Source organism: Lacerta agilis, chromosome 1 (genome assembly GCF_009819535.1).
Source record: "Lacerta agilis isolate rLacAgi1 chromosome 1, rLacAgi1.pri, whole genome shotgun sequence".
Taxonomy (NCBI): Eukaryota; Metazoa; Chordata; class Lepidosauria; order Squamata; family Lacertidae; genus Lacerta; species Lacerta agilis.
In genome coordinates this window covers 123,413,095-123,426,820 of record NC_046312.1, presented here as the reverse complement: position 1 = coordinate 123,426,820, position 13,726 = coordinate 123,413,095, and the positions used below count along the sequence as shown (strand labels likewise).

At 45.7% G+C, this 13,726-nt stretch overlaps 1 protein-coding gene and 1 non-coding gene across 2 annotated transcripts; one reads left to right on the top strand and one right to left on the bottom strand.

Annotated features, from left to right (window-relative positions):
• Positions 1-320: 320 nt before the first annotated feature.
• Positions 321-566, bottom strand: LOC117061329 (thymosin beta-15A homolog). The gene has a single exon (XM_033174103.1). It carries the CDS (start codon positions 522-524, stop codon positions 333-335), a length of 192 nt encoding a protein of 63 aa, XP_033029994.1. The 5' UTR covers positions 525-566; the 3' UTR covers positions 321-332.
• A 5,068-nt stretch (positions 567-5,634) lies between these two features.
• LOC117061732 lies at positions 5,635-5,736 on the top strand. The gene has a single exon (XR_004428133.1). It is a non-coding gene; the product is annotated as a U6 spliceosomal RNA (small nuclear RNA).
• Positions 5,737-13,726: the final 7,990 nt, after the last annotated feature.

Sequence of the window (13,726 nt, the reverse complement as noted above, 5' to 3'; positions counted from 1 at the left end):
TCCGCGAGGCTCCCCCCCCCCCTTTTAAGGAGTTCGTGTTCATTTATTTTTCATAGGTATTTCTCCATTTCATTTGTAGGAAAAACAAATGGAGGAAAGCTGCTGAAAGAGGTTTGAGGCAGTGACAGTTTGTGGAGCTCAGCTGGTGGAGCTGATGCGTGTGGGAAGAGGATGGAGAGGGATTTGTGGGTGGGCCCCAGAACCGGTTTCTTTCTTGGCATCCTTTGCCCACCCCCTTTGGCAGCCCCAAAACAGGAAGTGTTCCAGGAAGAAATGGGGAAGGGGCAGGTCTTCAAGGCCCCCTGAGGCAGCTAATTACAAAAACACCTCACTTAATTGAAAAAAGGGAGGGAGAACGTGGATGTTTCCATGCGGAGAGGCCTTCTCCATGAACACTTCGCAGACTCCTTCTCCTGTTCGATGGTCTCCTGGGAAGGAAGTGCGTTCTTCTCCTCCGTGTTGGTTTTCTTGAGCTTCTTCTTATCAAAGTTCTCCACTTCGGAGAGATCGGGTTTGTCACACATCTTGGCCACAGGGAAGCGAGAGGACAACTTGAGAACTTCCAACTGTCTCCGACCCTCGAACTGATCCGCACCGCACTCTCCCATCCGCGAGCCCTTTTGACGCCTCTGAAAATCAGATGCAAGAAGCCTCTTGGAGCTGCGTGTCCCCAAAGTTGTCACTTTTGAAAACCATGGCTTTTATTCATTCAGCTGCCACCCGTATTTTATCCTGTTTTAGGATTCCCCTGCCCACTCCCACCCCCCAGCTAAAGACAGAAAGTCCTGATTTACACCACGGTTAAAGATCACCGCCTCAAGTTTTGTCTCGGGGCAAACGGAGGTATCCTTGTTCCCTAGCTACAACGGGGAATGTGTCGTCATGATTTAAAAAACACAACCACCCCCAAAACAATACAAAGAACTGCAATCCATTGTGCTACTAGTGCAAAGGTTGTGTGTGTGTGTCTCTCTCTGTGTGTGTGTATACGTGTACACACCACCCTTCCTATATCCAGAGTTGCTGTGAAGCCCGGGTATTTTGGAAAACACAGCCCCGTTGTTTAAAGACGAAGTAATGAGATTAATATATACGGCAAATTAGAAGGAAGCAAGGAGATCAGGGCGAGGGGAGGGCAAAGGAAGCAAGCACTTTCCCTGTTAAATATTTACCACTTGTGTTGAGCTCTGGCTCTTGCCTTTTGGTAATCCTAGAGGTGGCGAGTTTTGTGTCAGTAAGGATGTGTGTGTGTATGTGTGTTTGTGTTAATGTATTGCTCCCTCTGAACCCACCTTGCATGGGAAAAGGCCGTGGTAACAAAAAGAAGACTGTTCCCTGTTCATGAATATTAATCGGTAAACTCCCCCTGGTATTTTTAAATCTGGAGGCGAAAACTCTCCCTCCCCGCTGCTCCCCACTCAAGCAGGCCCAGAGGAGGAAAGCTCTGAATGTCCTGGGAAAGCCATAGACAGAGGCGGCCCTGACTTCCCAGGCAATGCCATATAAAACTCCGAGGTCACGGGGCCAGCGAAAGAGGAGGAATCAGCTTTGTCTCCGCTGTGTGTTGCTGAAAGCTAAACCTTTATGGAACATTCTGAGCTGCATTTTTGGCTATTTAACCTTCAAAACAAAAGGCTTATTTATTCCGTCCCGCCACCCTCTCCCCTCAGACATTAGCCTTCATCTAGGTTTTTTTCCCCTTTTCGGTCCCACGTTGACAGCAGCGGCATACGAAGGAAACCTCCTTGCCTAAGGCTTAGGCCTTGGTCGGTGACACCAGCCGCTGTTTGCCCTAAAAGGAACGGTGATGTGCTTTTTAGCAAACGGGGATGGTGCAAATTGTACAAAGCTACTAACCCCGCAGAAAGTGAGGAGGAATTAAAGAACCTTTTAATGAGGGTGAAAGAGGAGAGCGCAAAACATGCTCTGAAGCTCAACATCCAAAAAACTAAGATCATGGCCACTGGTCCCATCACCTCCTGGCAAATAGAAGGGGAAGAAATGGAGGCAGTGAGAGATTTTACTTTCTTGGGCTCCATGATCACTGCAGATGGTGACAGCAGTCACGAAATTAAAAGACGCCTGCTTCTTGGGAGGAAAGCAATGACAAACCTAGACAGCATCTTAAAAAGCAGAGACATTACCTTGCCGACAAAGGTCCGTATAGTTAAAGCTATGGTTTTCCCAGTAGTAATGTATGGAAGTGAGAGCTGGACCATAAAGAAGACTGATCGCCAAAGAATGGATGCTTTTGAATTATGGTGCTGGAGGAGACTCTTGAGAGTCCCATGGACTGCAAAAAGATCAAACTTATCCATCCTTAAAGAAATCAGCCCTGAGTGCTCACTGGAAGGACAGATCCTGAAGTTGAGGCTTCAGTATTTTGGCCACCTCATGAGAAGAGAAGACTCCCTGGAAAAGACCCTGATGTTGGGAAAGATGGAGGGCACAAGGAGAAGGGGACGACAGAGGATGAGATGGTTGGACAGCATTCTCGAAGCGACTAGCATGAGTTTGGCCAAACTGCAGGAGGCAGTGGAGGATAGGGGTGCCTGGCGTGCTCTGGTCCATGGGGTCACGAAGAGTCGGACACGACTGAGCGACTGAACAATAACAACAACTAACTCCGCTAAGTAGTTCCAGTGCTATTTTTCTAGGAAAAGAGGTGCCTGATCTTGTCATAAACACCTCCCTTGTTCTCTTAGAATGGCAATGGCGGCCACCAGAGAGCTCTAGCGAGTTCCGGCTGAAAAAAGCCCCGATTATTATGTATGTGTGTATGCATACATAACTTGTCCAGAAATCAAGTTTTCTATGAGCGATACGCAACATAAACAATGAACCTCCCCACAGCTTCCAGTGAATGCGAACCGACTCATAAACACAACTGTCCAAATCCAACACTTGATCTTCGCTGCTATTTACCTGGAATATTTTCAGTTACACATTTTATATACTTCAACTTTTGGAATATTTTTGTAATACAGTGATACCTCGGTTTAAGAGCAGTCCGGTTTAAGAACGTTTCAGTTTACAAACTCCGCAAAACCGGAAATAGTGTCCCGGTTTCAAAACTTTACCTCGGTCTAAGAATGGAATCTGAACAGTGGAAGGGCACCGGCGGCGGGAGGCCTCATTAGGAAAAGCGCGCCACGGTTTTGGTTTAAAAACACGGACTTCTGGAACGGATTAAGTTCGTAAACCGAGGTACCGCTGTACACACAAACACACACACACACAGTTTTCTCCAAATGGCAAGCATGCCACAAGGATGTGAGGTTGGGGAGACCTTGTCAATTTCACCTTATCAGAAAGTCTAGTTACAGCCTCAAAGCAGATTCTGGAAATTCGCTGCCTGAAGGCAGGCTAGTCAGTTTCTGTTCCTGCGTCGGTCTCTCTTTTCAGTATGAGCACCAAGGGTTAAGGCCATCATACGATATGCACCAAGGGAAGGGCACACTTATCCTCCTTGAGATCAAGGCTTATCAGTTTCGCCTAAGTACCATATCAGTTTCACCTCTCCTGTGAAATTCCCGGCACACTGCTGCAACCACATTCCAGACAGCACTGCAATACCATATGGAGAAACAGCCCCATTATCTTGCAATAACATATTGCAGGCCTCGTTGGCATCAGTCTGTTTTGAGAGACAATGGAGTGTGCCTTCGGGGGTGAAGTAAAACTGCTGTGTTAGCAGCATCAAAGTGACCTCCCAGGTTGCAAGCCTGGCCAGTGGCAGACCTGCATTTGGGGGCCTCTGAAGCTGGAACTGTCATGGGGGCCCCTTTGCAACCAGTAACAAGGTCTGGGTAACCACTATTTTCTTCAGTGGGGTTCTTCCACAACAGATCACCCCCCCCTTACAACATCTGTGCTACCGGCTCTCAAACTTTGGGATTGTTGAATATATATACCCCCCAAAAATTGCAATCGATTTGAGTTGTCTCATTCAAATTGGGTCTTCTAGACCCAAACATTTTAAGCAATGTGGATTAAAGTAGCTTCTGGGGCCCCTAAGTTTTGTTAGTGTGGATGGAGTCCTGGGCTGCCCAGACGACAAGACCACCTTCTTGGCCTCGCTGATGTGGTCCAAAAGAAAGCAGAGCAATATGTTTGGCACCAGTTTGGCTGCAACAGTTGCTCCTTAGCCTTTTCTTCTCCCCAAGATATCCCACAAAGCAGCAGAGGTTTAGGACCAGAGATTTCCTTCTCCTAGATGGGCTCCCTTTCCAGATGGACAAGCCCCATCTGCCCCTCACTTCCCTCTACAGCATGTGCAAAAACCGCATTCTTGATCCACTATTGGCTTCATCCTCTCAATCCTCCAGAGCCTGTCTTCACATGCAGGTGGAAGTCTAAGTCACCAAGGACTTGAGACCCATTGGCTACCCTCACCTGGTTTAGTCGGGCAGTCAAAGCCGTTTCCGGGATTGTGGCCGCTGTCACATGCAGACAGCTTCTAGGAGCCACAGGTGAGAACTGAGTGCAGGGTGGGGACCAAAGGTGGACAAACTACCCCAGAAGGAGCACGACACGTCCCCCACCTATTACAGGTTTGTTGTTCTTGTTTAGTCGTTTAGTCGTGTCCGACTCTTCATGATCCCATGGACCAGAGCACGCCAGGCACTCCTGTCTTCCACTGCCTCCCGCAGTTTGGTCAGACTCATGTTGGTAGCTTCGAGAACACTGTCCAACCATCTCGTCCTCTGTTGTCCCCTTCTCCTTGTGCCCTCAATCTTTCCCAACATCAGGGTCTTTCCCAGGCAGTCTTCTCTTCTCATGAGGTGGCCAAAGTATTGGAGCCTCAGCTTCAGGATCTGTCCTTCCATTGAGCACTCAGGGCTGATTTCCTTCAGAATGGATAGGTTTGATCTTCTTGCAGTCCATGGGACTCTCAAGAGTCTCCTCCAGCACCATAATTCAAAAGCATCAATTCTTCAACAACCAGTCTTCTTTATGGTCCAGCTCTCACTTCCATACATCACTACTGGGAAAACCATAGCTTTAACTATACGGACCTTTGTTGGCAAGGTGATGTCTTTGCTTTTTAAGATGCTGTCTAGGTTTGTCATTGCTTTTCTCCCAAGAAGCAGGCATCTTTTAATTTTGTGACTGCTGTCACCATCTGCAGTGATCATGGAACCCAAGAAAGTGAAATCTCTCACTGCCTCCATTTCTTCCCTATCTATTTGCCAGGAGGTGATGGGACCAGTGGTCATGATTTTAGTTTTTATTTTATTTTATGTTGAGCTTCAGACCATATTTTGCACACTCCTCTTTCACCCTCATTAAAAGGTTATTTAATTCCTCCTCACTTTCTGCCATCAAGGTTGTGTCATCAGCATATCTGAGGTTGTTGATATTTCTTCCGGCAATCTTAATTCTGGCTTGGGATTCATCCAGTCCAGCCTTTCGCATGATGAATTCTGCATATAGGTTAAATAAGGAGGGAGACAATATACAGCCTTGTCATACTCCTTTCCCAATTTTGAACCAATCAATTACAGGTTTAGAACTGGAGAAATGTTATGTTATTTGTCTGGAGTAATAATACTGAACACACACACACACACACACACACACACACACACGTTCCATCTTAGATATGTGACACAGGATGTATAATTCTTATGGGTATTTATAAACATCACATATTCTAAAATTGGAACGATACAGAGATTAGCACGGCCCCTGTGCGAGGAGGTCACGCAAATTCACGAAGCATTCCATATTTTTAACCAAAGGAAAACTTTAATAAAAATGATCACAAAAAAACACAAAACCCACAAAGAATTGTTGATGCTGGAGACAAAAAAAGAAAAAAGGATTTTTGTGGATGAAATAAACGTTGGTTGCCTTAGATTGCAGATAGCAGCAGTCAGATTCCGAGCAATGAGACATATTTGCTAGTGTATAAATAGCTACATTATGCCCTATTTACATTTTTACAGTGCTTCTCAAATTGCCTGATCCTGTGTCTCTGCCTGTCTGTGTGTCGCTGCTCCATTGAAATGCAAACAACGCAAGGATGGAATGCATTGTTGACTTACCAGGAAAATCTGCCCATAGACAGCCATTGTAGAGAGGAACAATGTTTGTTTGAATAGCATCCAGGGGGATGTTGGATTGTAGAAGGCGTTAGGAGTTAGGTTCCCTGACTATTTCTTCCTCCTCCTCCCTCCTCTCCTTTTATTTTTTTTAATATTGTGGCATCATAAGGTAGCAGGCAAGCATCAACCTGCCATTAATTATTATTTTTTGTCCTGCATCTTATATTGACGCTTCAGAATTCTGCTTCTAGCATCGTAAACAAGGTTGGCCTAACTAGCTAGCATTTCTTGCTAGCTTTGTGGATCTATAATCAGACTTACAGAATAATCAAAATCTTGCAGCAACACTCTCTCTTCTACAAACACCAAACTAGTGCAATGGCCCCAAATTGCCTTGTTTTTGCTGCAAATGTATGTTATTTGGTACTGCAAGAGCTCTATTGGTTCCAGACCATGAGTTTCCGGCACAAATTTCAAGCTCTACAGGCAGTGGGCGAGAGTCTTATTTCTGCTTATTCTCTTAGCTCTGAGGCTGGGAGAATATTTGACTGTGGGCTCCTACAGATGGCTTGTTTATTTGTTTGTTTCACTATAAAGTGGTACCTCAGGTTACATACGCTTCAGGTTACATACACTTCAGGTTAAGAACTCCGCTAACCCAGAAATAACGCTTCAGGTTAAGAACTTTGCTTCAGGATAAGAACAGAAATCGTGCTCTGGCGGCACAGCGGCAGTGGGTGGTCCCATTAGCTAAAGTGGTGCTTCAGGTTAAGAACAGTTTCAGGTTAAGAACGGACCTCCGGAACGAATTAAGTTCTTAACCAGAGGTACCACTGTAGTTCTAGCCCACCACTCCTCTAAACAGCTCAAGGCGACCTACATGGTTCTGTTGTGAGACTTCCCGGGGGGGGGGAGTTGTTAGACTGACCCCCAGACAGGAACGAAGCCTCTGTGCCTTCCTGGCTACTTGAGTCCAGGGGCACAATAATAATATGCGATTGTTCCCAGCTTGAAAACAATACACACCAGCCAGTGAAGGCTAAAACTACTTTATTGTAGATAAAATGCAGAATATCTCTCTCTGCGTAGCAAGCTCATAAATTCAGAGCTGTGCATAATACGTCTAGCATCCTTGAGCCAGAACTGAAAGTAAAGTACATCAGTAAATTACAATGACATCATTGTAATAATCAATGGAATAATCAAGTGGAATTTGCTGCCAAGGAGTGTGGTGGAGTCTCCTTCTTTGGAGGTCTTTAAGTGGAGGCTTGACAGCCATCTGTCAGGAATGCTTTAATGGTGTTTCCTGCTTGGCAGGGGGTTGGACTGGATGGCCCTTGTGGTCTCTTCCAACTCTATGATTCTATGATTCTATGATGTGTGGGAAGACTGTTGGATTTCCCACAGGGTGAAACATGACTCTTGGTCAAGTGACCTCGCTTCTTGCAGCTCGGTTTGTACTAATATCACAACAGGTTCTCCCCCACCCCATTTAATCCCCCAAACAGCCCTGTGAGGTAGACTAGGCTGAGAGACTGGCCCAAGATCAACCAGTGAGTTTTGTGTCTGAGTGGGGGATTTGAACCTTGGTCTCCCAGGTCATAGTCAAATATTCTATGAGCTGCCATGCACAAAGCTTACACAGGGATTGGTTTATGGCAGGTTTTTACTGAGCATTGTTCCTGATTTGTTTGAGGTAAGGTTATATGACAATGAGCATTCATCCCAAATTCATCCCAATTTGCTTCCACAGTGGTCATACCTATTTTTGTTCACCATTCCACCCTGCACATTTCCCTCATCACTTTCCTAAAAGCAAAAGACCATTGGGATCCGGGCATTGGAGCGCTTTAGTCCAGTTTGAGTGTGCAAACCTAAATTTCCACTATGCCCTTGAAACCCTCCTGCAAAATACTGACTGGAAGTGGCTCATGAGAGCATTGCTTCCCTCTGCCCAATTCAGGTCGGCGAGAAGAGATGCCCCACCTTTGAAACTTGGCGAGAGGAAGATGTCAAGCAAAAAGAAGCGGGATTCTTTACGCATGTCTCTGCATCGATCCGCATTTCCAGGGGTACTGTGCTCACAAACCCTGAATGTTCTGTACAGGAGAAATCAAACTGCAAAGAGCTGCAGAACAAAGCTTTTACCTTCAAACGAGAAAGAGGCAACTGAGGAATGGTGCATGCCTACTTTCTGTGGGAATGTTCAGGGAGGCAGGAGAGGATATATTGTTTATTAATATCCTTCCTAACTTGCGCTAGCAAGTTCCTTTACTTAGCAGAGTTTCACATTCCCCTTTTAAAACGCACAGCGGGTAGCTGGTTGCAGGCTTGTGTAAGCCTCTCACTATTAGGTTCCCGGTAAGTTCCCTTATATCCCTCTTATAAAATAATAAACACGCCACCATCTTGTGTAAAGTATATAAAAGTAGTTTACTCACATTCAGTTCACAGTTGGATCCTTGAAGGCAGACTTAGTTATATACAGGTGAAACTCGAAAAATTAGAATATCATGGAAAGGTTCATTTCTTTCAGTAATTCAACTTAAAAGGTGAAATTAATATATGCACTTCTTCTTCTGAAGAAGTGTGCATGCACACGAAAGCTCATACCAAGAACAAAGTCAGTTGGTCTCTAAGGTGCTACTGGAAAGAATTTCCTATTTTGTTTCGACTATGGCAGACCAACACGGCTACCCACCTGTAACTTAATATATGCGATAGACTCATGACATGCAAAGCAAGATATGTCAAGCCTTTATTTGTTATAATTGTGATGATTATGGCGTACAGCTGATGAGAACCCCAAATTAACAATCTCAGCTTTGGGGTTTTCATCAGCTGCATGCCATAATCATCACAATTATAACAAGCAAAGGCTTGACATATCTCGCTTTACATGTCACAAGTCTATCTCATATATTAAACTCTAGTAGCTAATGAAAACAATTGCTTACATAAATGGACTTTTCCACGATATTCTAATTTTTCGAGTTTCACCTGTATACATGTGGAGCTATCCCATATGGGGATAATCCCAGTGTCCTCTGTTGGCTGGAAGCGCATCTTTAGCCTAAAAAGCTGCTCCAACGACGGAGGAAGTCAAAAAAGGGGGGGCTGCGTACCCTGTCCTTTTGTTAACCGGACAGGTAAGGTCACGCCCACCTCTAGTCACATGCAAAGGAAGTATGTCCCAGCGAGGAGGAAACAGGAAGTTTTCGACTGGCTGGACCAAACATTCCCTGCATGTCCACTCTAGGAAAACAAGGAATGTTGTACTTGACTGCTACTTATGTATCACATCCCACACTTTCACTGAGTTCTGTGGGGCTTACTCCCAGGTAAATAGGATTTTAATGTGGGCTGCAACCATATGTAAGCCTTGTGCTCTACGTCACAGTGAGGCGAGTGGCGCTTTGGCTCAGATGCCCAGCAGCACTCACAGTGAATGCATCTACTGTATCACCCACAGCTGTTCCTGAGAGGGGAAATAAGTTTAAAGGCTTCCTCTCCAGTTGGCAACACATCTGGTTTTGGCTGGCATGCGCATGGTCTCTTCCACATCCGTCTGCTTGGCTTCTTCGTGGTGATGCGTCAACTTGCAAGCATTCCATTGCTACATCTGATCTTCTCTGGTTCCTCTTGAGTTGCATAAGAAGTCCTAGGCCACAACAAGCCCCAAAGGAACAATTTGCAAATAAATGAGATTCCAGGTTTTAGAGCGAAGGCTCTCTTGCCTGCCAAGAAGCGAACCTGCAAACGGACAGGGCTTGCTTTCAGTGTTGATAAGCTGACGGGCAATGGCTGCAAGCCCCACTTGCAGAGAAACGATCTGGAGCCAACTTTAAGCTCTCAATGATTTCAGTGTAGTCACATCCTTGCTTGTCCCATACCTGATGTCACAAGTGGTCAAACTATTTACGTATGCAAAAACAGCAGCCTTAATCCTGTACTCACAGAAATGAAATGGAAAGAATGCAGACCCTCCAAGTGTCCCTATTTTCTAGGGACAGTCCCCAATTTAGAGAAACCGTCCCAGTTTCCGATTTGATCCCGGAATGTCCCACTTTTCCTTAGGACGTCCTTATTTTCATCGGATAAATGTTGGTGGGTATGGAGCTATCCAACACCCGAGTCGTCTTAAGGCAGCTCTGTATAGGGAAGTTTTTTTTAATGTTTTATTGTGTTTCAATATATGTTGGAAGCCGCCCAGAGTGTTTGGAGGAACCCAGTCAGATGGGTGGGGTATATATAGTAAAATTATCATTATGGAATGGGACATCCCTATTTTCATCAGAGAAATGTTTGCGGGTATGAGAAGTACCAACCAAGGAATGTTGTTGTTGTTCAGTCGTTCAGTCGTGTCCGACTCTTCGTGACCCCATGGACCAGAGCACGCCAGGCACGCCTATCCTTCACTGCCTCCCGCAGTTTGGCCAAACTCATGTTTGTAGCTTCGAGAACACTGTCCAACCATCTCAACCTCTGTCGTCCCCTTCTCCTTGTGCCCTCCATCTTTCCCAACATCAGGGTCTTTTCTAGGGAGTCTTCTCTTCTCAAGAGGTGTCCAAAGTACTGGACCTTCAACTTCAGGATCCATGAAGGGGAACCAAGGAATAATGGCTTCAAAAGTTAACGGGCTGTGCGGAAACAGCGAAACCGTCAGCAAAAAGAAGAGATAAGAGTGACGAACTGTTTAAGGAATAGCGGAGACTATCTGAAGAACTGCTTTAGTCAAATGAAAACGCTGGCAGGGTACGAATTATGAGCAGCAGAGTGGATACAACCGTAAGTGAAATAGAGGATAATTGTATTAATATGTTGTATAAAGCAGTAGTTACAGGCTGGGGACAGAAACACAATGGAGGTATGGGTGGGGAGTCAAATTTTTTAAAAGAAAAATATATATTAAAATTTAAGTAAATTTGTAAAAGTTGTGGAAATTAATAAAAAACCTTATGGGGGGGGGGAGAGAAGAACTTTGTTTCGAAGTGGAGTAGCTGCTCTCTGCAATTGTGCTTTCTGCCCACGTGCATAAGAATGGCCGCTGGCAGGTGGCTGAGAAGTTGTCTGAATAGCTGCAATTGTCTGGATGTCAAAGGGATGAGGCAGCAAGCAGAACCGGGATTTTAAAAGACAGTGGTGGGTGATGCCAAAGTGAGCGGGATGTGGGGGGGGGTGGAGTTCGGCTCAGTGAATTAGCCACCTCCTAAAAAGACCCCCCCCTTTTCTTTCTGCCATTTACACCATATTGGCATCTAGGGGTCTTCCAAAAGTGATGCTAGATTGCTATTTGGGGGCTGTTAGAGACGGGTGGCACTGTGGGTTAAACCACAGAGCCTAGGGCTTGCTGATCAGAAGGTCGGCGGTTCGAATCCCCGCGATGGGGTGAGCTCCCGTTGCTCGGTCCCAGCTCCTGCCCACCTAGCAGTTCGAAAGCACGTCAAAGTCAAGTAGATAAATAGGCGGGAAGGTAAACGGCATTTCCGTGCGCCGCTCTGGTTCGCCAGAAGTGGTTTAGTCATGGTGGCCACATGACCCAGAAGCAGTACGCCACCTCCCTCGGCCAGTAAAGCGAGATGAGCGCCACAACCCCAGAGTTGTTTGCGACTGGACCCAATGGTCAGGGGTCCCTTTAGAGATTTATTAGGACAGGCTTCCTCAAACTCGGCCCTCCAGATGTTTTGAGACTACAATTCCCATCATCCCTGACCACTGGTCCTGCTAGCTAGGGATCATGGGAATTGTAGGCCAAAAACATTTGAAGGGCCGAGTTTGAGGAAGCCTGTATTAGGATTTCCGACAATTCACACATCCTCATTTTCTTCCTGATCACAGAATTGGCTAAAGGCTTTCTCGAAAACATCAAAAAAAAATCTCAATCTTAGGGTCCCTTCCAACTCTGCAGCTCTACAATTCTACAATTCAATCCCCAGCATCTCCAGGTAGAGAGGCTTCCTGCCTTCAACTTTGGACAGCTGCTGCCACTCATTGTGCACAAGTACTGAGCTAGATGAACCAATCGACTCAGTTTAAGGCATCTTCCTATAATGCTAAAGACCTTTGGAAAGGCAGAATGCTTTAAAGGTTAGAGTGTCAAACAAAGAACTAAGACTAAGGCTATGTGTACAAGCCCATGATGTCTCCCAAAGAATCCTGGGAATTGTAGTGCATCCTCACAGAAGGGCAGCTCCTAGCACTTTTAACAAACCAGGGAAACTAACACTAATACGCCCAGGAACCTCACCAAAATGCTGGAGAGGTTGCACCTCCACAGGCACATACCTCCTCATGTGGTGGGAATGTCCTAAAATCCAACTCTTCTGAACATCAGTCATACAAGAAATATGCAAAATAAATAAGCAAGTATTAGAAGTCACCCCAGAACTGGGCCTACTAAACATCTTCCAAGACAATAATGCCCACTCACAACACATAACCCACATACTCTCAGCAGCCAGAAGCATCATAGCCAGACATTGGAGAGACCTGTCAGGAGTAAGCATGGACCAATGGTATCAAATAGTATGGGAAACAGCCTTATTAGAAAAACTAACCAGCAAAGAAGAAGAAGAAGAGTTTGGATTTGATATCCCGCTTTTCACTACCTGAAGGAGTCTCAAAGCGGCTAACATTCTCCTTCCCCTTCCTCCCCCACAACAAACACTCTGTGAGTGGGGCTGAGAGACTTCAGAGAAGTGTGACTAGCCCAAGGTCACCCAGCAGCTGCATGTGGAGGAGCAGAGACGCGAACCCAGTTCACCAGATTACGAGTCTACCGCTCTTAACCACTACACCACACTGAACTGAAACTGACACGGGGACAAACAGAAGAAGACTCCTTCACCCCGGTATGGTTACCCTTTATCACATACACAGCCCAACAAGACAACAAGAAGAACCTGCCAACAGCATTTGAATCAATCTCACTAACCTGATCCAAAAACACCCATCCACCCCACTCACACACGAAAACAAAGCTCACCACAGCCAATCACAAACCAACCCCAACACCCTAGGGCCTAGGCCAACCCCAACCTCTCTCACCACCAGTGGAATACAAGCAAATAGTGAAGAGAACCCGCACAAGTGACGCTGACACAAAACCCCACACATACAGTAAACTAAGTAGAATAGAAACATTGCCACCCCACCCCACCCCCAGTCACTATTCCCCCCTCCATCTCTTCCCCCCTTTTCTTCCTAATGTAACACTCAGGTCTCAACAAATGAAACTGATCTGTAGAAAATGTAACCTGAAAAAAGACATTGGATTCTTATCTCATTATACATGACAAAGCTATCTTTAGCCATCTCACCCCTTGCCTTTCCCTGTAAGACCAATTGCAGCCGTCAAGAGTCGTTAACAGGTTTTCCACACCTATCAGCTGATCACCCATTCCCACTGAGTAATACCCCTCCCCACTCCCTCACTATATTTAAGGGTCTGGTGACTTCCATCTCAGTGTATCTGAAGAAGTGTGCATGCACACGAAAGCTCATACCAAGAACAAACTTAGTTGGTCTCTAAGGTGCTACCCAGTAGTAATGTACGGAAGTGAGAGCTGGACCATAAAGAAGGCTGATCGCCGAAGAATTGATGCTTTTGAATTATGGTGCTGGAGGAGACTCTTGAGAGTCCCATGGACTGCAAGAAGATCAAACCTATTCTTTCT